General features: G+C 55.2%; 2 protein-coding genes across 7 annotated transcripts; both read right to left on the bottom strand.

The window, feature by feature from the left end:
• Window positions 1–592: 592 nt before the first annotated feature.
• On the bottom strand, window positions 593–18,733 carry TPD52L2 (tumor protein D52 like 2). Of its 6 annotated transcripts, none has more exons than XM_006104215.3 (8): window positions 18,587–18,733; window positions 15,497–15,642; window positions 13,356–13,504; window positions 12,413–12,472; window positions 8,732–8,833; window positions 4,051–4,092; window positions 2,895–2,943; window positions 593–2,368 (listed from the first exon to the last, which is right to left on the bottom strand). In XM_006104215.3, exons 1-8 carry the CDS (start codon window positions 18,603–18,605, stop codon window positions 2,273–2,275), a joined length of 663 nt encoding a protein of 220 aa, XP_006104277.1. In that variant the 5' UTR covers window positions 18,606–18,733; the 3' UTR covers window positions 593–2,272. The 6 variants fall into 6 exon arrangements, with proteins under 6 accessions (XP_006104277.1, XP_006104280.1, XP_006104279.1 ...); XM_023745524.1 differs by lacking the exon at window positions 593–2,368 and adding an exon at window positions 2,375–2,757; XM_006104218.3 differs by lacking the exon at window positions 12,413–12,472.
• A 1,750-nt stretch (window positions 18,734–20,483) lies between these two features.
• Window positions 20,484–22,485, bottom strand: ABHD16B (abhydrolase domain containing 16B). Its single transcript, XM_006104212.3, has one exon. The coding sequence runs from the start codon at window positions 22,081–22,083 to the stop codon at window positions 20,674–20,676; it is 1,410 nt and encodes a 469-aa protein (XP_006104274.1). The 5' UTR covers window positions 22,084–22,485; the 3' UTR covers window positions 20,484–20,673.
• Between the last annotated feature and the right edge of the window lie 1,207 nt (window positions 22,486–23,692).

The raw sequence follows: 23,692 nt of genomic DNA, 5'->3' as shown, positions 1-23,692 counted from the left end.
TCACCATTTCATGTCACTTGAGTCCCCATTAGAAGCAGGTCTGCCTTGGCAGCTGTTTGCTAACCAGACATTGCTGTGCCCTCAGCTCCTCTTTGGACTTTGTCATGTACCTGTCATGTGGTTCCAGCTCTAGAGTGGGGTTGCGAGGATAGGCCAACAGCCCGATCTTCCTCAGTGAGCCCCCCACACCTGCCCAAGGGATGCGTGTGGCTGCCTTGCTCAGCACCAGCTGATAACTGCAGCTGCATGCTTGGGGACCCCAAGCAGCACTCCTCTCAGGCCACCTCCTTCCATGGAGCGAATCCTGGCTGCTTGTTCAACTCCTGCAGCTCAGTCCGGACCCAATGTGTAACGTGGCTAGTTCCCCCTCAGCCTCCACGCCCCTTCCCCAGAGAACCCACAGGTTTATTCTTTATGTTCTCAGGCGCTCAGTTTTCTTCATAGCACAGAAGGTTTGCAATTTGTATCTGAGATCACCTACTTCCTCCCTGCCCGCCCCCTAGGGTGCAGGCCCATGACAACAGGAATGCCTATTAGCTCCTGTGCCACTCTTTCATCACCTTTCTGTATGAAATAAGACATACCACACAAGTTAAAGTTCATTTCCCCCCGAAGGAATGCTTTATTGGCAAATTACCCGTTATTTACTTTATGGAAAAGACAAATCAGTTGTAGCCCTGCCTCCTGCCTCCTACCAGGAGTCTGAGATTCTGATGAAGAAAGAACACTAGGTGGACCACAGTCCCCCAGTGTCTGAGGTGACCAGCAGATACTCAGGTCCCAGAGCACAGTCTACCAAAACGGTCACTGAGCTGCTGGCTTCTCCCCAGGGGGTGCACCCATCACACACAGGCAGGCCAGGCCTGGGCCACTAAGAACCAGGAAGGCACAAGCTGCCCCTCCAGACACACCCGACACCTGGGGCCCTGGGTGAGGCTGCTGGGGTGTGGCAGCTTCAAAATGGGAAAGGGTAGCTGGTAGCTCCTGAGAAAAGGCAACAGCAGAGCCCTGGCCGGTTTGGCTCAGTGGATAGAGCGTCGGCCTGTGGACTGAGGAGTCCCAGGTTCGATTCGGGTCAGGGGCATGTACATTGGTTGCGGGCGCATCCCCAGTGGGGGGTGTGCAGGGGGCAGGTGATCGATGTTTCTCTTTCATCGATGTTTCTAATTCTCTATCCCTCTCCCTTCCTCTCTGTAAAAAATCAGTAAAATATATTTTAAAAAAAGAAAAAAAAAGGCAACAGCAGAGGTCCAGCTGACCCACCCCGCCCAGCCCCGCCCTGCAGGGTCCATGCACTTCTCGAGTGTCCTGGCCACGTGAACAGCAAACACAGTTGGAGCCACTGACAGTGACGTGCCAGCTGCGCCTGGTCAGGCCTGGCCCATGAGGGCAGTGTGGCAGCACTCCTATCCCCACCCCCTGAGGCCCAGGAGCCTGCTGGCCAGCAGGAGCTGCCGGAGTTGTTGAGGAGAGAAGAGCGAGTTCCATCACTGGGAGTACGCTGCTGAAACGAAACACACCTCTGGCGCAGGCATCCGGCCCCTCGGGTAGATGCAGAATTCTGTGCAGTGTCAGAACCCACTAAAGAACTCTCACTAGTATATATTAAAACATTATAAACAAATAAGCATAAGGTGATATAAGGCTTGTATTTTAGCTCGAGTCCTAACAAATAATCTTGTAATGATGAGGCTAAAGCTGTTTTGCTTAATATTAAATTTTGAAAAATCCACTGCATTTAAAAAATAAAGAATTTGCTTTTGCTAAAGCTAGATCATTAGTGTAAGAATGAGGCAGCTGATAGTTTCTTTTTGGAGGATCTAGGAAATGGACAGTTTTCTTGGTTAGCATTTTGAAATAAAAACTGCGGGTCAGATGGGGCTTCTGGAAGACGCTCCCTTCCGTGGCACAGGGAAGGAGGAGTTTAGAAATACCACTTACTTTACACCTGTCTCTTCCCATGGTTTCAACATTCTGATGAACAAGATTGCCAAAGGGAATGTGGCTCTGTCCCCCCGCCCCGTCCACTTCCTGGCCCCAGGAAGGATGGCACAGTGATTGTTGCATCTACGACTTTAGTGTGAAGCATCTGTACACAAGACTGTTCTCTAAGTCATGCGTGTGCAGGGGCCACGTCTACATGTGATGGCATGACTGTCCTCCAAGCCGCTCCATGTCCTCCCGCAGCTGCTGGTGCTCCCTTGCGCAGTGGCTGTCGTGGCGAGGAGGGCGTGCCTGCACTGGCTCCACGGCCGGCAAAGCTGCTTCAGGCTTAGAAGGGCGCGTGATCGGGCAGGGGCTTGTCGCCACTCTCAGTCGGGGAGGGAAAGCTGTCACTGCCATTCTCTCTGCCACCCACCACCTTAGACTACAGACGGGAAAAGACCAGAAGGGAAAACCTGAGACAGAGCCCACAGCGCCAGGCAGCCCCTGGAACTTATGGTGTTCAATTCTCTACACAAGTTCACAAACCGTGAACACGGATTTGCAAGAGAGAACACACCACTGACACGGCAACAGGCTGGGCGCATCTCCAGAGAACGCTGCAGAGTGACAGGAACCCACCCCAAAAGCAGCACACCAACAGTCCCACTTATGACTTTCTTGGATCACAAAATTACAGAAACAGAGAAGAGATCAGTGGATGCCAGGCAGGGCAGGCGGAGGGCAGGCGCCGTGAAGGGTCTGTGGGAAGAGACCGCTCTCTACCCTGAGGTGCCCATGTCACATCCTGGCTGTGACACCGCAGTGTTAGTTCTGGGGAAAGTATGAAAGGAACAGGGCCTCAGTGTTAGCTCCCACAACTGCCAACTGCCTGGGAGTCTACAACGATTAAGTCAGTCTACCTGACAAGTCACACCCCATCAAGAGAAGCAAACGACCCAGGTAGTTACCTTTATGGTCCCAACTCGGTCTTCAAGCGACTTGAAGGTGGCAGAATTCCTTCAAAGAGAGAGGGAGCAGAAGTCAGTATGAGGAGCCCACAGCTGTGTTGCATCCTGAACTTGAAGGGCCTCAGGATTAGGGTTGTCCTCCAGAAAGACCCCTGAGTACATCCTGAGGTCTCACTGCAAAGACATGACCCGACAGAAGAAGGGGAGGGGCACCCCCTGCAGAGAACCCAGCCAAGGTCACTCCAGAGGCGGCACCAGGTCAGAACCAGGTCAGCCACACTCGCCAGCTACAGGGACAGAGACCTGAATGCCACCAGCTGGTGAGACCCAGACTTGACATGGGTGAGCTGCAGACCCCTGGGCAGCGGGTGAACATGGGGCCCGTTTCTGCTCCACCCTACTGGTAAATGCACCTGTGCTGGGGTTTCACACTCATCTCTCTTAGAACGAAGCCAGGAAAAAAAACCGAGGCATTCTGGGACAAGAGGGTGGTAAGGAGACTAGAGGAGCAAGCAAGCTGGCCTGGTCCGACCCAGCTCCCCTCACTGCTCAGAGCCACCTGCCCCTGGGCTCTGCAGACCACCCGCCCATCAAGGACTCCCAGACAGCTCTGTGGTGTGGCAGCTGCAAGTCTTGTAACAAGGATGGGGCTCCGCTGAGAGCCAAAGCTGCACTGCAGAGCAAGCAGGAGAAAACTGGCCACAAAGCAGATAGAGAGTCCTAGCTGGTTTGGCTCATTGGATAGAGTGTTGGCCTGCAGACTGAAGGGTCCCTTGGCTTGATTCCAGTCAAGGGCACATTCCCGGGTTTTGGGCTTGACCCCCAGTAGGGAGCGTGCCAGGAGGCAGCTGATCCATGATTCTCTCTCATCATTTATGTTTCTATCTCTCTTCCTTCTTCCCTGAAAAAAAAAGAAGACTTGGAAACACCTGCAGTCTCTTGGATGCCAGGTAGGTGTGGGAGCCTCTCTGCCCTTCCCTAGCCCAACCCTGCAGGCAGTCCTGGAAAGTTCCAGACGGAGCATTTGGCATACCCCCACTAGTTCTTTGGCCTCGGAGGGGTCTTTCCTAACCCTAATCCGTTTAGAGGTCTGGGAAGCCGCTGCTCCCCACATCCCCACCCGGCTCTGGGAGCTCCGGACGTGAGCACACATTACCTCATGGCGGGCATACTTATTGAGTGGCGGATGGAGTAGCTGCTGCTTGGAAGCATGACAAAAGCAGAGAAGGAAACAAGAGTTAAGGTGAGGACAGAACAGCGCTCACAGGTTCCTCAGCCCAGACCACGGAGAAACCCAACTTTGCAACAGGGTGGCAGGACCCCTCCCCCAGCACAATCGGAACGAGCACGAAGCCTTGTAAGGCCCCGCACCAGGAGGAAAACTGGACCCACAGCTCCTCTCCCCCCTCCAAAGTCACCCCTGAGGGGCGACGCTGCTGATGGAGACCTCAGCCTGGGGCATCAGAAAAGCTCTGGTACGAACGGGTGTCAGATGTCCTTACTTGACTTCACAGCAAGTTAAAAGACTTTAGAAAAGAGAAACAACCAAGTCCAAGTGCTTCAAGTAAAAAGCACTTAAAATCACAGATAGTTCTGAATTTGGGGTCCAGAAGAGTGTGTGACTTCAGAGTGCTGGCGGCACCTAGAGCGATGTCGAAAACACTGAACTGGGCTTAGTGTTGCGCTGGTGCAGAGAGAGCTCTGGAGTCATAAACGAGGGAAACTCGCCCGGTCGGCGTGGCTCTGTGGTTGAGCATCAACTCATGAACCAAGAGGCCGGTGGTTCAATTCCCACCCAGCAGGCACAGGCCCAGGTTGCAAGCTCGATCCCTAGTAGGGGGCCTGCAGGAGGAGCTGATGGATGGTTCTCTCTCATCATTGATGTTTCTCTCTCCCTTCCTCTCTCTGATATTTCTAAACAAACACACAAGGCAAACAAGATGCAGAAAGCACGACAGCCCCAGGTCAGCACAACCCTCCCACGTGAACAGGACTAAAATGGGGGGGAGGGGGGCTGGGGGAGGGACAACAATGACGCACAAAGGACTTAGACGGACACACTCCGTGGGGTGGTTGGAGTAGGCCAGCAACAGTGCCCAGATATGAACACGTCTTTGTTGGGGAGGCGTCCCTGCACCAACCATATGGCCAGTGATGACCCTCAGGGACCACAGCTCGAGAAGCCTCACTGTGCTGGACAGGGGCCGCACTGGGCAGTTCCCGGCCCCTCGCCACCTTCGTCCAGCACAGTCTCCCACAGGCTGACAGAGCCCACTTGCCCTGAAGCAGAGAAGCTGTGCACAGGCGTGTCTAGCATCAGTCTTACCTAAAGGACTGTGAGAAAGGACGCGCCCTGACAGATGGCAGCAGGAAGAAAGAAGAAACGAATGTTAGGAAGGGAGGTCAATGCCCGCCCCACCCTCTACTCAGCTCTAGAGCCCCCTCTGGCCTGGACACCCACCGGCAGGGCAGACAGGCGCCCGCCCACCTCCAGGCTCCCGAGCCCCGGCTCCAGGAGGCTGCTGCTCTCTCACGCACACGCTGCAAACTGCCCAGCCCATGGCTCTGCCTTCCTGGATGCGATCATGTACAAAGGACCCACGTGCCTGTACCCATTTAGAGGCTGGAAGGAAAAAGCCCCAAGGGGTGGAGCAGTGCAAATGTGTGAGATAACCCCGCTGGGTTCCGCCACCTGGAGCCGAGCCCGCCGTGCTCGGCTGACACGCTGCACACGCACAAACCAGCACACACGGCAACAGGCCTTGGGCACCCGCGGGCTGCGTCCTCCGCACTCTGGGTCCATCACCATGGATAACGGAAGCCTGAGCAGGGTCAGAAATGAGCAGGGCCCACAGATGGGGCACAGGAAGGACATGGCTGCCGCCTCTGCCCCAACATGGAAGTCGTTTTGGAAACAACACATGTGCAGTCACAGGGCCTGATGTGTCCCTACCACTCGGTGGGCAGCAGGGCCAGCTCCCTTCTGTGGGTGGAGAGCTAGTGTCAGAAAACGTGGAGACCTGACCCCTGACCTAAATCCAGTCCCCTTTCCCACCCCCACACCTCACACCCCAGGGCATGCAAAGGTGTCTCAGGCCCGGCCAGGTGCACTGTGGACTCCAGCACAGGGCAGCTTCCTGGGGGACCTGGCCCCAAACATCTCAATGCAGTGGCCCGTGAGGGATCACCTAGCCCAGGGGTGGGCAAACTTTTTGACTCGAGGGCCACAATGGGTTCTTAAACTGGACCGGAGGGCCGGAACAAAAGCATGGATGGAGTGTTTGTGTGAACTAATATAAATTCAAAGTACACATCATTACATAAAAGGGTACGGTCTTTTTTTTTTTAGTTTTATTCATTTCAAACGGCCGGATCCGGCCCGCGGGCCGTAGTTTGCCCACGGCTGACCTAGCCCCAAACTCATGGTGCAAACCTCTGAACCTGACTTTCATTCAAGAAGTGGTGAACTTACAACCTCAAACTCTAAACTGGGGAAGTTAATGGGCCTCAGCCTCAACCACCTGAGACCACATAGGGAGACAACAGGGACACATCAAAAACCCTGAGGGTCAGCGCTCACAGCACCATGGAACACAGGGTGAGACACACCAGCAAACAGGTCAGTCCCTCCAGGCACCTTAAACTCAACCTGGCTGCCCCCCGCCGGCCTAGGCACACACAGCGCATGTTCCGACTGCACAGATGGCAGGTACAGTGAAGGAGGCCACGCGCAGAGCCATCCGGTGTCACTGCGACAAGAAGCCTGCTCACTGCTGGCCATGCCACAAGTTAGCGGCAAATCCCCGTTCTCTGAGCAGACAAAGCACTGCCCATGGAAGCAGCCCTGCCCTCCCCACCGATGCCCCCCCAGGACGCCCTGAACACACTCACAGGGAGAGGAGAGGAGCACAAGCCAGCGGAGGCGCACGCAGGCAGCAGCGCCTACTCTCCCTCAATGCTGTGACCACACCCGCAGGTGAGGAAAGAACGGACAGACCTGCCCGCTGCTCGTTCCAGGGCTGGGAGGGCTCGCCCCTCGGCAGGCCCTGGGGGTGTGGCCAGACCACCAGGGGCACGAACATTCCGTCACCGGGCTCACCACAGCACGGCTCAGGTGGCCAAAGCAGGCATCCCAGAATGCAGCAGTGCCGGCGTCCCACCTCATCTCAAACAGGTCTCCCTACAGGAACATACCCAGTCGAGTACTAGCAGCTCAGTGTGAAGCCTATGGGAGCAATCACCACAGACCCTCCTTGCTGACAGCGCAGAGCCGAAGCGGGGGAGTCCTCCTGAGCCCAAATCACAGCCACGGTGGGCAAGGCATGCATTATAGGGCATCATCCCACAGGGAGCCCCACTACCTAGGAAGCAGCCAGAACCCCAGCGTGGGAAGGCGCAGTCCTCAGGCACAGGAGAAACACAGACTGCCTACAGTTATTTAGCTTCTCCAGAAGTTTGACATTTTTCAAAATTAAGTTGGGGAAGGACTATTATATCAAACAAACAGAAATAAAAGGTGAGCAGGGCTCTGGCTGGTGTGGCTCAGTGGATAGAATGTCAGCCTGATGCCCAAGGGTTGCAGGTTTGATTCCTGATCAAAGGCACATACCTGGGTTGCAGGTTCAATCCCCGGCCCTGCAGTTGGGGTGTGTGTGGGAGGCAACCAATCAATGTGTCTCTTTCACATCAATGTTTCTCTCTTTCTCTCCCTCCCACTCTCTCTAAAAACCAATGGGGAAAAAACATCCTAGGGTAAGGACTAACAAAAACAAACAAGAAAAGTGAGCAGGGCTCTGGCATAAGCCGTCCTCTGCTGGGCTGGGGGGGGTCCCAGGGTTATTAGAATCTGTCTTCACCTCTTGCTAACTGGCAACTGCCAGGCCTGTGAGCCGGGGAAATGCCTAACCCACGCAGGTAGAGGTGAGGGTCAGAGTGTGGTGGACCGCCAACGCCACACTCAATACACCAAACCCATGGGCAACAACACCCAGTGATTCTCTCAGGATGGGATGGGGGCTACAGGGAGGCATTCCCTGAAATGAAAAAGTGAGGGGCCCGGTCCCAAGTGTGGGGTCAGACCAAGAGCGCTGGCGATGACACGCACTTCCCCTCATGACTCAGTGATGTGTATCTTGTCCTAATAACTCCTAGTGAGAGGCCTTGTCAAGGGCACAGCAGAGGCAGCCGAGCCAGAATTCACACCCTGGCCTCTGGCTCCTAGGGCCAGATCAGGAGGCAGAGGGAATAGCCAGCAGGCTGGGGGCGGGTGCTGCCCGGTAGTCACCAAGTGCCCGAGCCACTCTGCACTCCCTGGCCCCCAGGTCCTATACAAGAAGCACCTTTGGTGGCTATGAGGGTCTGGTCAGCCTCAAGAGAACATTCTGTTGGGGCCCTGGCCTGTGGCCATACCGTCTGAGACCTGGGCACACACTCTGAGGAGACACCGAGCTTGTCCTGGCGCCCACCCAGGTGCTGACCTCTAGGCTGTAGTCATTCTCTCTCCATGGAACTTTAAAGAGAAGCACCAGCCTTCACCCGACCCCAAGCATCAGAAATTAGCCAACGGCACAGTGACCACCTCCCCTGAGCAATACAAAACGGCAAAGAGGCAGCCAACGGGAGCAGACACACGCTGCAAACGAAGGTCCATGAACCGACTGGTTGGGGGCTGGCGTGGCCACACCTGTGGTAGCTGAGCGGCCACTGAGGTATGTGCACCTGAGCCCTGGGGCTCAGCAGGCTCCCCACAGAACCTCTAAGAGATCTAAAATCCCAAAAACCTCAGCTGACCAGTCCAGGCCTCAGGGTGGAGAGGCTGGGGCAGAGGGGTCTCTTACCTCATGTCCCCGAGCTTCCTGCTGATGGCAGAGCCCACAGTGGACAGGGCAGCTGAAGTCTTCTGTCCCGCCTGAGAGAGAGTCTCCTGAGTCCTCTTGTAGCTGGAGGAAGAAGCACAGTTACCCAACCAAACACAAGGGGCAGCCACCACCCTCGAACCTGACAGCATCTTTGCCTGGAGCTGCCACCCACACCAAGACCTGCCTCAGGGTCCAGCAAGACTGGCAACCAAGGCAAAGAAGCACTTATGGCAGGCGGGAGAGCAACCCCCCACAGCACGGCCGGGGGAGGAATGGCTCGAGAGCTTCTTTGGGGCACAACTCATAGTGCCTGCCCAAGCACCCCCAACCCAAGGCTCACCTAAGGAAGTGCTTTCATTTCAAAAGAGTTAATAGATTATCTGCAAGAAACAGACTTCTGCACCAGAACCACGGGCACTCAGAAAAGCCCAGGTGCAAGGGGACGAAGGACACACAACTTCTTTACAAATTCAGAAGACAGCCTCAGCCCAGCCTTTCCCGGAACAGCAAATGCGGAGGACAATGTCACCACCCAGGGCTGTGCTGAAGCAAACAGTCTCAAGCAGGGGATTTAAAGAAGAGCCTGGCCTGGATGGTTTGGCTCAATGGATAGAGCCTGTGGACTGAAGGGTGCCAGGCTCAATTCTGCTCAGAGCACATGCCCAGGTTGCAGGCTCAATCCCCAGTGTGGGGCGTGCAGGAGGCAGTCAACCCATGATTCTCTCCCATTTTTGATGTTTCTCTCTTTCTCACCCTCTCCCTTCCTCTCTGAAATCAATAAAAATATTTTAAAAAATAAAAAATCCTGTATAATAAAAGCCTAATGTGCAAACTGTCCCCTCGGGCAGTCATTTGACCGCTTGCTATGATGTGCACTAACCACCAGGGGGGCAGCACGGAACATGGCGAGCATCGGCGACGTGGTGTTGGCAGTGGAGGCGCTGCTGGCCCCATGGGTCCTGACAAGAGCAGGACCACAGCGGGACGGTGGGGCAGGCGAGGGGGCAGCGCCAGGCCAAAGCGGGGTACCAGGAATGGCTGCGGGGCTGCGAGGCTGGGGGCGCAAGCTGGAGCCCGATCTCTGCAGGCCACACCGAGGGACCCCACCAGTGCACGAATTCATGTACCGGGCCTCTAGTAAAAAATAAAGAGCCTTACAGAATCTCTATTTGTGCTCATGAGGCCAAGCTGGGAAAGTGAAGCCCAAGAGAAAAGCGTGGGCCTGCGCCTTGAGTCCTTGGTGACGAAGAGGGCATCCTGTGGGCGACTCCAAGGGCACCACCCCATCAGAGACCAATGGGACAGGCCTGGGGGCAGAGCCAGAGTCTGTATCCAGGGAAGTCAGCCCCCACCATGTTTGCACACTAGTCTATGCAGCCTGGCTAGCACCACTTTGGGAATCACTTCCACCTTTTAGGAAAACATGGTGTAGAGTCCCGAAAAATACCAGCCTCCTCTGGGGCACCTTCCCTTGGAGGCTACCCCACCCCCAACAAGGGTGGGCAGGTAGTTCAGGTCTGGCCGGCCAGAGATCCCCGCTCCTGGCCACAGCAAGAGTCCGAGGAGACCCACAGTGGGCCGCCTTGTTGCTGGGAGCCCCTCACACCAAAGAGGAGGAGCTGAGAACAAAGCCACTGTGGGGAGAATGGAAGGTCCCCAGTGCTCCGCGGGAGCCCTGGTTGGTGGGCCTGGAACAGGGGCTTCTCGACAGGCAAGACCTCCCCACCCTTAGACTGACAGCCTTTAGCTGTGCTTTCTGTCACCTGCAACCAAAAAACTCCATATAGTGACAATACTGAGTTAACTTGTGACTACGGAATTCACCTGGTGCCCTCTCAGTACGGTGTTAGCTAAGATCTACCTATAAAAAGAATCCAATGGCCCAGCCGGCTCAACTCAGTGGTTGAGAGTCGACCTATGAACCAGGAGCTCACGGTTTGATTCCTGGTCAGGGCACATTCCTGGGTTGCAGGCCCGATCCCCAGTGTGGGGCATGCAGAAGGCAGCCGATCAATGATTCTCTCTCATCAATGATGTTTCTCTCTCTCTCTCTTCCTTCCTCTCTGAAGTCAATAAAAAAAAATATTTTTATAGAAGGGCCCGGCAGGCATGGCTCAGGAGATCACGGTTCAATTCCCAGTCAGGGCACATGGGTGCAGGAGACAGCCAATTAATGATTCTCTCTTATCATTGATGTTTCTATCTCTCCCTCTCTCTTCCTCTCTGAAATCAATAAAAATGTTAAAAAAGGGGAAAAAAGCGGGGGGAGGAGTTGGCTGACAGAAGATCAGTAGCACCTAAACTGCTTCCTTCCAGCACGGTTCCATGAGCAGGACTTGCAGACCCACAGTCGGGGAGACGGGCTCACCCCAATGCGCTTGCCCTCAGACACTGGGCCAGCTCTCTTGCAGTGACACCCTGGGGGCTCTGGCCGAGCACCCCTGGGCTCCTTCCCCCAGAGACGGCCACCCCACCCCGGGCCTTGTGGCCGTCCTCCTGGGCAGTCACTGCAGAAATGCCTTCAGCCTGGAAGCATCTGACAACTTTCCCAGCAGAACTAGTGCGAAACTCCGGGGGCACGGCCACTGCCTGGTGAAATGCATGAAAAGGCCATGCTGCTGGCCACACATGTCCACACCCAGAGCCACGGGCTCCTCTCCCGGGAGTGAGAGTTGTAGTTATTGGAAACAGTGTGTTGGCTGGTTTTACAGAGCAGCACCGAAGTCTCCAAAGGCTATTTCCTGATAAAGTCTGCACTGCGAATGGTCTGGCGACAGCCACTGAATCACCGAATACTGCCACGCTGCTACAACACCCACTGCCACAACCAGCTGTCTACCAAACTGCACAAACAGCAGAAAACAGGCACAGTCAGAGTCCCCTGAGCACACCAGGCTGCAGAGGCTCCATGTGTAGCTACCCAACCTGGGGTCCCAGGCACCCCAGGAGAGGCTGGGTAGCAACTGTTTTCTTTCAGCCCAACACGAACGGGCTTTCTGCTGGCAACCATGACAGTACTTCCTTCTGAACAAGACAGAATATCAGAGAACGACCATTCCTAAACACTGCCCACTTGGCTTAAAGAGCTATGATCTGATGAAGTTCTACTATCTCGTTGAAGGATCTCAGCTAGAACATCACCGTGGTTCTCAACCAGAGCTCTGCTCTGTATTCTGCACTGTTCGTTCTGTGTGGCTGACAGCTTGGTGCCTCTCGGACCAAGGGGACTCCTTCAGGATCCCACAGGCACGGCCTACACCAACCCTGACTTGAAGAACACCTACGTACTAGGGAAGCTCCACAGAACCCAGCAGCTGGAGCCAGGTCTGCAGGAGAAGGAAGGACAAAAACAAAGAGCCCCCATCCACGTGGTGCAGACGGCACCCGGCCACGCGCCCACCGGAACGCTGAGGGGTCTCTGAGGGAGAAGCTGCCGCCAGCCCGGGGCTCTTCTTCAAGGGACGGTGCAGGCAGAGGAGTTCTGTGGGGTCTGGTGGCCACGAGAGTGAGGGTCGTTCCATTCGTGTTTAAGAGGGAAAAAACGATACGAAATAGCCAGGAAACACAACTAGGTGTGTGCCCAGCGCACACAGCCTGCTTGCCCCTGAAAGGTGTGTTGGGAGGAGAGGGGAGGGAGGTGCTGACGGCAAAGGCACTCACAGGTCCGACTGGGTCATTCTCTCATTCCACTCTCCAAGTTTCTCAGAAGTTTTCACATAGCTAAAAACAGAAAGTCTATGGTGAATTGTTTAGAAAAACTTTCAACTCAGGTTTCAAACTGCAAGTGAAATTCCAGGGCCAATGGAGAACTGACTGGCAGGAGCACAGAACGCCTGCGACCAGAGGACAGGGCCGCTTCTGCTTAGCACCCTGCTGTGCCGCCCCGGTGGGGGCAGGGGAGGCGACAGAACAAACCAGTTCTTTCCCGTCAGGCCGAGAGGTCATTCAATGTTACGATGGCTCTTGGGGAACACTGCTGTGAGGGCAGGAAGGGCAGCCTGTGGCCCCAAAACACTTGTGGCAGTCACCCTTTGAGGTTCAGAAGCTATGCTTTCCTAAGACAGAAACGGGGTTTTTCCAGGTGAGATTTATGAAGTGACTCTGCCTGTGGGGACAGGCCTTTCAGACAGTGGGAGCCACTCCTCACCCCCACCTTGGAGGAGACATTTCAGAGGAGCCACGTAGCTGCCCTGCCCAAGGTCAGAGCGGAACGTTTGTGATCACACCCGTCATGAGGAGTCACGTCCACTCGAGCAGACGCTCAGCTCTGGGGACCACAGCAAAGTCAGTCTCATCAAGGACCTCATTAGTGTGCTCTCAAATTTGGACCCGAAACATATTCTTGTCGATTTCCACTTGGACAACCAGCTGTGTGTCCATCCACCTTTTACAAAACATCTGACTGAGCAGAGTAAGTGGGAGGACAATTGCTAGGTCAAGGTGGCAAGGCCCCTGGCTGGCTGCTTCCAAACAGGCACATTTGGTCCCCATTCCTGGGAGGCACCTCGTCCTCAAGAACTAACACCCCGTTGACAGGACAGAGGCACCACGCTGTGCTCGCTCTCCAACCACCAGGGCGCCCTGCCGCAGAGCAGGCACCTACGCGCTTGAGACCTGCACGTCGCGCCAGCTCCTGGACAGGCTCTGCCTCAGGCCCTCCGAAGCAGAGGGGCCCAGCTTCCTCCTCAGCTCTCCGCAGCGCCTCTCCTTGGCCGCCAGGACCTGGCGCAGGGTGACAATTTCCTCTTCTACCTGCATAAGCACGAAGTTGACATGATTAGCTATACTACCACAGGAAGTGACTGACATCCTCATACAATGCGATGTGAGGTTCCTCAGTTATCTAAGAACTGTCCCCTTACAGAAACATACATCTCAGAAACAGCGTCGATAGCAGACGTCTGTTTTTATTTGGTACCAACACAACTTATTCTGCAGAACTGTCTCACCCCCAAGCCGAGTGGCTCTGCTGGGGCTGCCGATCACCATGCTGACCGGGGGTAGACTGAGCAAGGCCTTCCGGAGCTCTGCCCCGGGCTGGGCACAGGGTCAGAGGAGGGAGGCCCTCTTTCCTCTGGGCCTTGCCTCTGGGCTTGGACAGCAGAGGCTGGAACATCTGGCAGCCAGCCCCATCTACGGGGGGCGTTCCTTATGCAGCAGGAAGGAAGCAAAGCAGACAGATGGCCAGAAACCCAGGTGACATGAACCGGCCCCATCACAATATCTGTGCTCCTGAGGTCAGCTCCAGGCTTTGGCAAAAGCCAGTTACACAAGCCAAAAGTAAATTCGCCTTTGTGTTTAAGATAATTTGAGTTGAGTAACAGAGAACCCTGAACCTCCTCAGGTCTTAAAAAAAAAAAGCCCTGGCCAGTGTGGCTCGATTGGGCGTCGTCCCATCCACTGAGAGGCTGCTGGTTCAATTCCCAGTCAGGGCACATGCCCAGATTGTGGGCTTGATCCCCAGTGGGGGTCGTGCAGGAGGCAGCCGATCAATGTTGTGCTCTCACATCGATGTTTCTCTTTGTCTCTCACTCTCCCTTCCTTTCTCTAAACATTCAATAAAAGTATTTTCTAAAAAAAGAAAGAATAAGTGACACGAGAAGGAAGCATCCATTAGAACCTTACTAGAGTTCTCAGCACTTCCAGCTCCTATATGAACAGCTATTCTAAAAAAGCCCCTTTCTTTAAAAAGTGCTTGTTTGGATTAAGGCACTAAAAACAGTGTAGAGCCCTGAATATCCCTATATTCTGCTTTAGAAAATAGTTGAAACAAGAAATAATTTACAAACATAGTATCATCTAAGGCCAAACGATTACCAGTCACTCAGTCAGGTACAACCAGTGACCAGAAGACTCCACTCCTGGCGTAATGACTGACAGGGCTCTGGGGCACATGGTCACGTTGTCCTGGGAACATGCAAGTTGAAGGTTTTAAGTGACACAAGAGTGACTCCACTCTGCGATCCAACTCTGAAAAAGACCTGGTGGCTTTAGTCTCAATGCCAACATATTTGAAGTAAAATACAAAGCATACATGTCCTTGGACTTCTTACTGCTTCTCTCTTAATCGCTGTTCAATTCAGAAACAGCCCCATGCTTTCCTGTGATCTGAAACCTGGTCCTGGGGCTGAGATTGGTCTGTACAACTAGCTTTGTTCAGACCTAGGACTGGGCCTGGGATGTATTAAGATGGGGCTTGTCTCTGGAGACATAGCAGAGGCCTGTGACAAATACGGTCAGATATTAACAAGACCATCTCCCCAGACTCTGGAATGTCAACTGAGTCACACTACCAGGCTCTGCATCACACAGTGGAAAGAAACCCTCTTGTTAGTTGGTATAAAAATTAAACTCAGAGGCTTCTGTTCTTAACTCCGATTTTCTCTTAAGGGACTCTCACTTTAAAAAGATCACATTAAGTACTTTTTACAAAAAGGTGTTTTTGAAAGAGAAATTAAGATCCAGGGGCAATAAGATGGTGGGGTCTTGAAAATGTCAGGTGTTAACTCCAACAGAGAAACTCCCCGTGGGTGGTGTGCTCAGAGCAGCTGCCCCTGTGTGGACATTCTCCCGCTGGAGCACCCACGAGGGGCTGGGTACATACAAGCCGGGGCCCCAAAGAGCAGTGTCTGTGGGGCCTCAGGATAACCCCATTTCTCCAGGGCACAGCCAGCACTCTGCCCTCATTAGCCTAAGAGGGCCTCGACTCATGGTACCACAGGCCAGCCAGCCAAGACACAGAACCTTCACGAGCTCGGCCCTCAACTCCTCCTCCTCAGCTTCCGTCAGACCCTCGACAGCAGGAGTCTGGGCAGCCACTGCCGTGTCAACAGGGACATCCGTCATGGAGTCGGACAATAGACCTTTGTTAGGAGAATTCAGGTTGATATCTGCCAGAGACAAAACAAGGCCAGAAAGTGCCAAGTAAGAAGTTATGGAGAAGTCCATGGGACAGAGGAGAAAGAAAGGGTGAAAGGACAGGCGGCGGGGGAGGACTGGACACTAACAATGCCTCTTCTCTGAAAGGTTTTGTGAAGATGGTTTGGTCCATCTGCCTGAGGGCAGCCACACCCCAGACCACCCCAGATGCTGCTTCAGGGCCTGGAAATGCTGGGGCAAGGCAGCCATACCCTTCCTCTGCTTCCCCTGCGAGAACACTATCTCCAAAGCGGAGCACTTTGCTATAAGGCAGCCCAATCTAACAGATCTGCCATTTTTAGAGGAAAAGAACACATACGGCTGTAAACACAAGCACCCCTTTCCAAGCAACTGACCTGCCAGAGCCCATGCTACAATTACATACAAGGAGCACATGTCAGTTGTCTAGCCCTGCAGGAAGTCAGCAGCACAGAAATGCCCTTCGTTCACACTGGACCTCACCCCTCAGCAAGGACCCATAGCATGCCTCCACACTCCTCCGCTACACCCAGATCAGGTTCAAATTTCTGCAGCCACTATTTTTTCTTATTAAGTGCATCTTCCTGTCTGCACTGAAGTTTACAAGATATCACACAAGGAAAAGGAGATCTACTTTAGTTCTTTCCTACTCTGACCACATGATTGTCATTTAGTACTTTTATACCATCAGCACTGAGAACATCTTCCCTTTGAACACCACACTGTGAAGAAACAGCCTTTGTTTGGTGTCTTACACCTTTAAGAGTAAAAGAGCCCGACCAGCATGGCTCAGTAGTTGAGTGTCAACCTATGAATTAGGAGGTCATGGTTCAATTCCAGGTCCGGGCACATGCCCAGGTTGCGGGCTTGATCCCGTGTGGGGTGTGTAGGAGGCAGCCGATTGATGATTCTCTCATCATTGAGGTTTCTATCTCTCTCTCCCTTCCTCTCTAAAATCAATAAAAATATTTTAGCCCTAGCCAGTTTGACTTAGTGGATAGAGTGTTGGCCTGAGAACTGAAGGTCCCAGGTTCAATTCTGGTCAAGAGCACACGCCCAGGTTGTGGGCTCCATCCTCAGTAAAGGGCATGCAGGAGGCAGCCGATCAGTGATTCTCTCTCATCATTGATGTTTCTCTCTTTCTCTCCCTCTCCTTTCCTCTCTGAAATCAATTAAAAAATATTTTAAAAATATTTTAAAAAACAAGAATAACAAAATAAAAGTAAACGAAATTGCTTGGCTTGCATGGCTCAGCGTCAACCTATGAACCAGAAGGTCATGGTTCAATTCCCAGTCAGGGCACATGCCTGGGTTGCAGGCTCGATCTCCAGTAGGCGGTGTGCAGGAGGCAGCTGATGGATGATGTTCCTCTCCCACTGATGTTTCTATCTCTATATCCCTTCCATTCTCTCTAAAAATCAATAAAAACGTATAAACATTTTTAAAAAGCATGAAGTTTAGAGAGAAGTAAAAGTGTTTGTCTACTGCAGAAATGCCAGAGTCTGCTAAAATTAGATGGAATGCACTTAAAATCAAAGATGCTCCACTTAGCCAGCTGTCCTGTTCCCTTCACATGCCCACCCACACAGCTCCAGCTGGGCTCTTCCTTGGTACTCAATAGATATTTACAAAACAAAGCATATCCACTTTTAAATCAACAGATTCTGAATTTTAACTGGTATCAACCTACATAATTTTACTTCATCATTGTATCCACTATACTGAAGCTACTCAAATTCAGTAAATGCCTTAAAATTTCCAAAATTTTTCTCTTCTATTAAAAAAAAAAAAATGAACGCCCTTGGACAGTTTCTGGCAATAAAGCTAAAATTTGATCCCATGGAAGTCAATCCCCCATCCCAAGGTAGAAACTGGGCACTCACCGAACATGCCAGCACAGAGAATAAGCTTGGGGCTGGAGCCACAGGGGGTGGGGGTCCTTCACCCTAGGCGAGCCCCAGCTCTCTAAGCCTGCATAACCCTCTGCAGATGGGAGCAATGCAAGCACCAATCTCAAAGGGCTACTCTGAAAACGGAAAAAGATCATTTGAGAAGCAGGCTTAGTATGGTGTTTGGCCCATAGTAGGTGTTCAGTGAATGCCTGTCATTCTCATGATCAGAACCCAGTGCTTGTGATGCTTAACTTCTGACGCTCAACTATTTTGTAAATAGACGTCATAAGTAGGAAAACCTACAGAACAGTATCAGAATCCAGAAATCGTAATGTCTAATTCGTATGCCGATAAGGTCAACCAGTAGAAGAGCACCCTGCAATTATCCAGCGTAGTTAGTTATGTAAACAGAAATGGAGCATCCCCTCGCTAGAGAATCGTAATGGGAGACCAACTGGTTACCGCCTTCTCAAGATTTAACCTCCAGCGGCCATCTCAAGCTGGTCTGGGGGGGTCTGTCTGGAAACAGGTCAGGTAAACTGGGGTGCCCTGACTCGCTGCACCGCCCTCCCCGCACCACCTCTAGGTAGGCTGGGCTCCGAGAGCGTGGTCGCCCAAGGGGCGCTGCGCCGAAGGCCAGGACGGTGTCCCCTCCCCTCCCCTCCCCGGGAGCCGCGCACACCGCTCGGCCCAGGCCTCGGTGGAGTGACTCCGAGGGCCCAGCTCAGGGACCAGGGGCGGCCGACCCGGCGGGCGTCGGCGGGGTTGTAAAGAGAGCTGCCTGGAACGAGGATGCCCGAAACTCTGGGGACCAGGAAAGGTGCCTGGGAACCCGTCCTCGCGGCGGTCCAAGCTGGGAGTGGCATACACACGCCGCGACCCTCGGGAGATCGGGAGAGCATCGCGGTCGGGCGCCCGGGAGCCGAGAGGGGCCGCGGGGAGGGCGGCGGAGGAGAGCACCGAGAGTCCGAGACCCGACCCGGGGAGGGGTGGGGCGTGGGCCGGTCGGTCCCGTAGGCGGCGGAGGCGCCGGGCCCACAGCTACCTTGGCCAGCAGAGTCCATGCTCAGACGGCGGCCCAGCCACAGCTGGAGTCGCGGCAGGGATCTCGGATGTAGGAGCCGAGCGGGCCGCGCTGGGAGTCGCTCGCCGCGCACACACCAGCCAGCGGAACTACTGCAGCCGCCGTGGCATTACGTAATCAACGATGCGACGGCCCACTTCCGCTTTGACGCTGCTTCGCTTTCGTCCCGCCCCCATCAGCGCTATCCAATAAGAGCTTCGTCTTGTCCTGTTTCTGTTCATCTACTCCAATTTGATTGGCTAAGGCTGCGAGCGAAGCAGGAAGGGAGCGGGGTTCTGAGGAAATCCCTCCCAGGTCAACTCCACCAGCGAGACGCCAGGTAGAACGGTCCGGAGGAGCCCAGGGAAGGTGGGACGTGGGGAGACTAGCCAACATGGCGCCACGGGAACCCTTCTCTTGGGCCCTTGGGAGGTTTCGAGGGTGCCTCCCACTGCCTAAGAGCGCCAGAGCTTGACGGATCCGACTCAGACCGCTTGCGATCCCTCCGAGGCCCGATCTCCTGACTTTGGGGTTAGCCTTGTCCCCGGTCTGTTATTCTTTTTTAGTGCGCACATTTACGGGGATTTGGGGGGGGGGGGGCGGGGTATGGGAGTTGAGCAGAAAAAGGCGTGACTGTGATATGTCCTCTTGCCCTGCAAACGCTGCCGCCTTCACCGGGCGTCGTGCATGCCCTCCGCTGGCCCTGTGCACCCGTGTCCTTAGCTTGTCACATGCACACGGTCAACCAGGGGGAGCGCTCCCACTTTACAGATGAGTAAACTGAGATTGGAGTAACTTGCCAAGATCATTCAGCTAGTTGAGGGGCTTCCAGCAGACTCTGGAACAAGAGTCTAACTTGCCTAACTTCTCAAACGAGAGGTGTGCAACCGTTAGGCAACCAGTCCCCCAAAGACAAGTCCCACCACTTCCCTTCTTCATTTCCTAATCGCCCCTGGAAGCAAAATCCTTAAATGGTATTCAAACCCTTTAGGATCTGACTCTTCAGGACTGTATTCCCCACTTCCAGCCAAGCCACTCTGATCCCCAGGTATGGAAGCCACTACCTTCAGCTAACTCCTCTTCCTGACTCAGCTCAAAACTCACCTCCCACAGGCATCTTCCTGGTACTTTAGGTCACCTATGTATCCACCTCTGCTTGTACCTGCCAGGGTGCATCATGGCCGTGTCCTGCTCTGGTGCTGTCAACTATGTGTTTGCCCCAGTTGACTTTTTCAGTTTTTCCAGTTTCTTGCTCAACCCACCCTGGCCAGCCTGACCCCACAGACTGGGGACAGCAAGTAGTCCCTGCTTCATACAGTTCAGGACAGACAGTAAAGAAGTGACTGCATCACAGATAGTGGTGAGCAGAGGGCTTATTTCTCGTTCTGTATTACATCCCTGAACTAGGAACAAGGCCTAGCCCAGGCCTGGCTCAGAGGGGAGGGCGGAGGAGGAGAAGGGGGAGAGCACCAAGAGACGGAGGGGGGCGGGGAGCATGGGCCGGTGGGCCCACAGCTACCTTGGCCAGCAGCTACATGCCACATGGTGTGCACCTGTTACTTTGAGTCTGTGGTCCCAGTGAACCCCTCTTGTAGAAGCCAGGAGTGGAGGTAGGGGGAGGACCCTATGGAGCAGCATCACAGTCCAGGAAAGGTCCAGCTGCTAAGACCTGCTTTGTAGATGCCAGGGGCAACTTGTACAGACCTTTCAACACTCAGCTTTCCGAGTCATCTGTAACCCAGGGTGGGTAAACAGCGCCTCCGAAGGCCCCACAGCCCGTGTTCCCACCATCATTTTGAGGTGTTGAAGGCACCCATCACACAGCATTGCTATTAATTGGGTCAGGTTAATCTTTGCATTCCCTTTAGGAACTGGGAGCAGACTGGGACATCCACAAGTGTTTGAGGGAGGAAGAGAAAGGGAGCAGGGAATGCCTTACCCTCTCCCAGACACTAGGTTGGGGTCCCCAGGGCAGGCCAGCTTTACTGGTTGGGGTGTGGGGAGGGGAATGGCCCTGAGGCCCTGAAGATGAGCAAAAGCACAAACGCTAGTTCCCTCAGGGGCTCAGGCTACAGCCTCCAGGGCAACTGGAAGTCCTCGGGTTCTAGCGGACTGCAATGAGTCGCTTCCACGTTCTTGAGGTGTTTGCGCGCCAGGAACAGCGCGAGTTGCCGGCGCCTACGCGAGCTCAGGCCCTGACCCACCCGCCACGGGAAGGCGAGCCCGTGCGGTCCCCAGACCTCCTCGTCCTCCTGTTTGTCCTCGCAGTGAGCGCGGTAGGAGCGCAGCAGTGCCAGGCACCAGTCGTCATTCACGTGGTAGCGCGCATAGAAAGCGGCTTCCTGTGCCAGGCTGCCCGCGCGCAGCCAGCGGGTCACGATGGCGTGGCCCTCACGCGCCATCACAGCCGGGTAGCGGTGCTGCAGCAGGCGCAGGAGCAGCTCGTTGCCGCGGTTGCCCTCCACGTCGCCGAACGGCAGGGGGCGCAGATGGCCGGAGGTGCTGACCACGTCGTCCAGAGTTCGCCGGAGCAGCAACACCGGCCCGGGGTAGCTGCACAGCTGCTCCGCGACATTGAGGTTGAAATGTTCACGCACGGTGCGCACCACCAGTCCCTTCCAGCTCTGGGGCATGACCTTCAGGGCCAGAGGCACGAGGTCGTCGAAGGTGGCATCAAGCACCAGTGCACCCAGCTCCGGGTAGGACATGGCGGCCCAGGTGGCTGTGAAGCCGCCAATGGACCAGCCGTAGATCACCACGTGCGCCGGCGGGAAGCGCAGGCGGTGCAGTGCGTACTTGATCACCACGTCCATGGCGTTGGCATCGTGCTGAGGGAACGGCTCACCGGTGCTGCCCCCGAAGCCCGGGTGGTTCCAGCCCAGCACTGAGTAGCCAGCCTCCAGCGGCGCGGACAGGCAGCCCATCTCATAGAAGCCGGCGTTGCCTTCACAGCAGATGACCAGGCGCAGGCCGCGGCCCTGGCTGCCCGGGTGTTGGCGGCGATCCATGAACATGGTGTCGATCTCGTTGCCATCTCGGGCCACCAGCTTGGCACGCCGGCCGTGGTAGCGCTCCACGAGGCGTTCTTGGCCCTGCTGCAGCAGCGGCAGCAGCGCTCGGGTCATCAGGAACATGGAGCCCGGGTACACGAGCCAGCGGCCCAGCGAGTGGGCCAGCGCGTAGCTGGCCAGCTGGCCGGGCAGCTCTCGGATCTGCTGCAGAAGGCACTGCAGCTGGCTGCGCGACCCATGCAGCGGCCTCCCCGGCGCGCCCCCGCCCAGCGCGGCATCCTGGAGCAGCCACACGCCAGCTGCAGCCGCCGTGCATGTCAGCGCGCGGTGACTGCTGCCCCCCGCATGGGTGCTCACGTCATCCCAGCGGAAGTCCACGGGCCAGCTGCGGAAGTTGTAGGTGTAGTTGGCGGTCAGGTAGATCTTGAATACGTGCACCAGCGCCTTCACGAAGCAGACGATACACATGGGCGTCGAGGCTGCTTTGCGGGAACCCTAATGCGCAGTTTCCGGGGACCCCGACCCGGCCCAGCGGGCGCTGCAGGGGCTAGCACCGCTCTGAGCTATCCTGGGTGGTGCCTCCTCGCCTGTGGCATCTGCACCAGTCTGCTTTGTGAGTCACTGTTGCTGGGGGAAGGGGCTACACCCTGTGATGGGCTCATAAAGGGTTCCCAGGCCCTCAAGTGCTGCCCCACCCTTGGGACACAAACACCCTCCCTATGCCCTCCTTGACTATATCTCCCCCATCCCTGCTTCACCCACCTCCCCTTTAAACAGGCAGGAGATTCCCACACGGGAGGTAAAGGGAGCCGGGGCAGGCCCAGCAGTTCTGGGGGCAGGCAGGCTGAGCATTTGCAAAGACAAAGTAGTCTGGAGAAGCGGGGTGGGGGTTGGAGTGGGGAGGGGGGGTGGAGGGGATAAGGTGGGGGTGTCGAGGTTCCCTGCCCAGACCTGTGCTAGATGCCCCCAGCCCTCCCTGTGCACTGAGCAGCCCAGGAACTCGGACAATGCGGCTGGTGGGCCCTGCTGGAAGCAGGGAAGGCAGCCTGTGCTCAGGGGTGTGGCCCCCACCCCTCACACCATATCTTCTCAGAAAAGGGGCGAATGCAGGTGGAAACCCCCGCCTGTTCCGGATCCTCTTTCCAATGGCACCAGCACAGCAGTGACCTTCTCCAGGTGGGCTCTTCCTGGTCAGTGTTCCTCATTTTCAGCCCCTGGTCAAGCCCTCCTCCACCTAAAACCGCCCCCACAAGATGTATCTTCCTCTTTTCTAGAAGGCTCCAGTGGGTTCCCCTTTTTCTCCACCAGAGTGGGCCAGTCCACCAGAGGGTAAAGGTGGCAGGTTAGAGGCCACAAGGGGAGCCAGGGAAGAGCCAGACAGGGGCCTCATTCAACCGTTGCCTGGACTGAAACAGGAATTTGGCAAAGCTAGCCAGCCTCCTGCAGCCCGAGAGCCTTCTGGGGAGAGGGTTCCCGGACCAGTAGCCCTCTCTGTTTGCCTGTGTGTCTGGGTCGTAGGCACAGCAACCCAGTCAGCCCCACCACGTTGGGAAGCAGAGCTGAGAGTATTCCTCCCCTTAGGGGGTGGAGGGCAGCATGGGTCACTGGGCAAGGAGGCTGGGTTGGGAGGGTTGACTGTCCCCTAGGGTTTCCAGATAAAAGACCGAATACCCAGTTAAATTTGAATTTCAGATAAAGAGCAAATACTTTTTGAGTATAAGTATGTCCTAAATATTGCATGGGACATACTAGATATCCTGTTTGTCGGTTGGTTTTCGCTAAATCTGGCAACTCTACCCCCTGCATCCACCCCCAGCTGGAGAGACCCAGATTTCCCAGCTCTGCTTCCAGATTGGGCTGCTCTGCTCATTGGCCAGGGCCTGAGGCCCAGATAGTGTCTCAGGGCCCACGGGTGCACCTGGGCAACGGGCCCCTTCCTGTTCCTCTGCCCTGCAACCACCCCACCTCTTCACTGCCCCAAGAGGGAGCCCCCTGGGCACCACAACTGGGTCAAAGGATGGGTGGAGGTACGGGGGGGGGGGGGGGGGGGAAGGGTGGCCCTCCCCCCCATTAAAAA

This window comes from Myotis lucifugus, unplaced genomic scaffold, assembly GCF_000147115.1.
Source record: "Myotis lucifugus unplaced genomic scaffold, Myoluc2.0 scaffold_555, whole genome shotgun sequence".
NCBI classification, from domain to species: domain Eukaryota; kingdom Metazoa; phylum Chordata; class Mammalia; order Chiroptera; family Vespertilionidae; genus Myotis; species Myotis lucifugus.
Note: the sequence above shows the minus strand (reverse complement) of the source record. Positions and strands in the feature narration are given on the sequence as shown.

What these genes read in the sequence shown, in the direction of transcription:
- TPD52L2 (XM_006104215.3), bottom strand. An exon ending in TGAGGGCCGAGCTCGTGAAG is followed by an intron (nt 13,505 to 15,496) that starts GTTCTGTGTCTT and finishes GTGCTTATGCAG; the next exon opens with GTAGAAGAGGAAATTGTCAC. An exon ending in ATAAGTATGCCCGCCATGAG is followed by an intron (nt 2,944 to 4,050) that starts GTAATGTGTGCT and finishes CTCTCTTTGAAG; the next exon opens with GAATTCTGCCACCTTCAAGT.
- ABHD16B (XM_006104212.3), bottom strand. Translation starts at nt 22,083, where the DNA reads ATGTGTATCGTCTGCTTCGTGAAGGCGCTGGTGCACGTATTCAAGATC.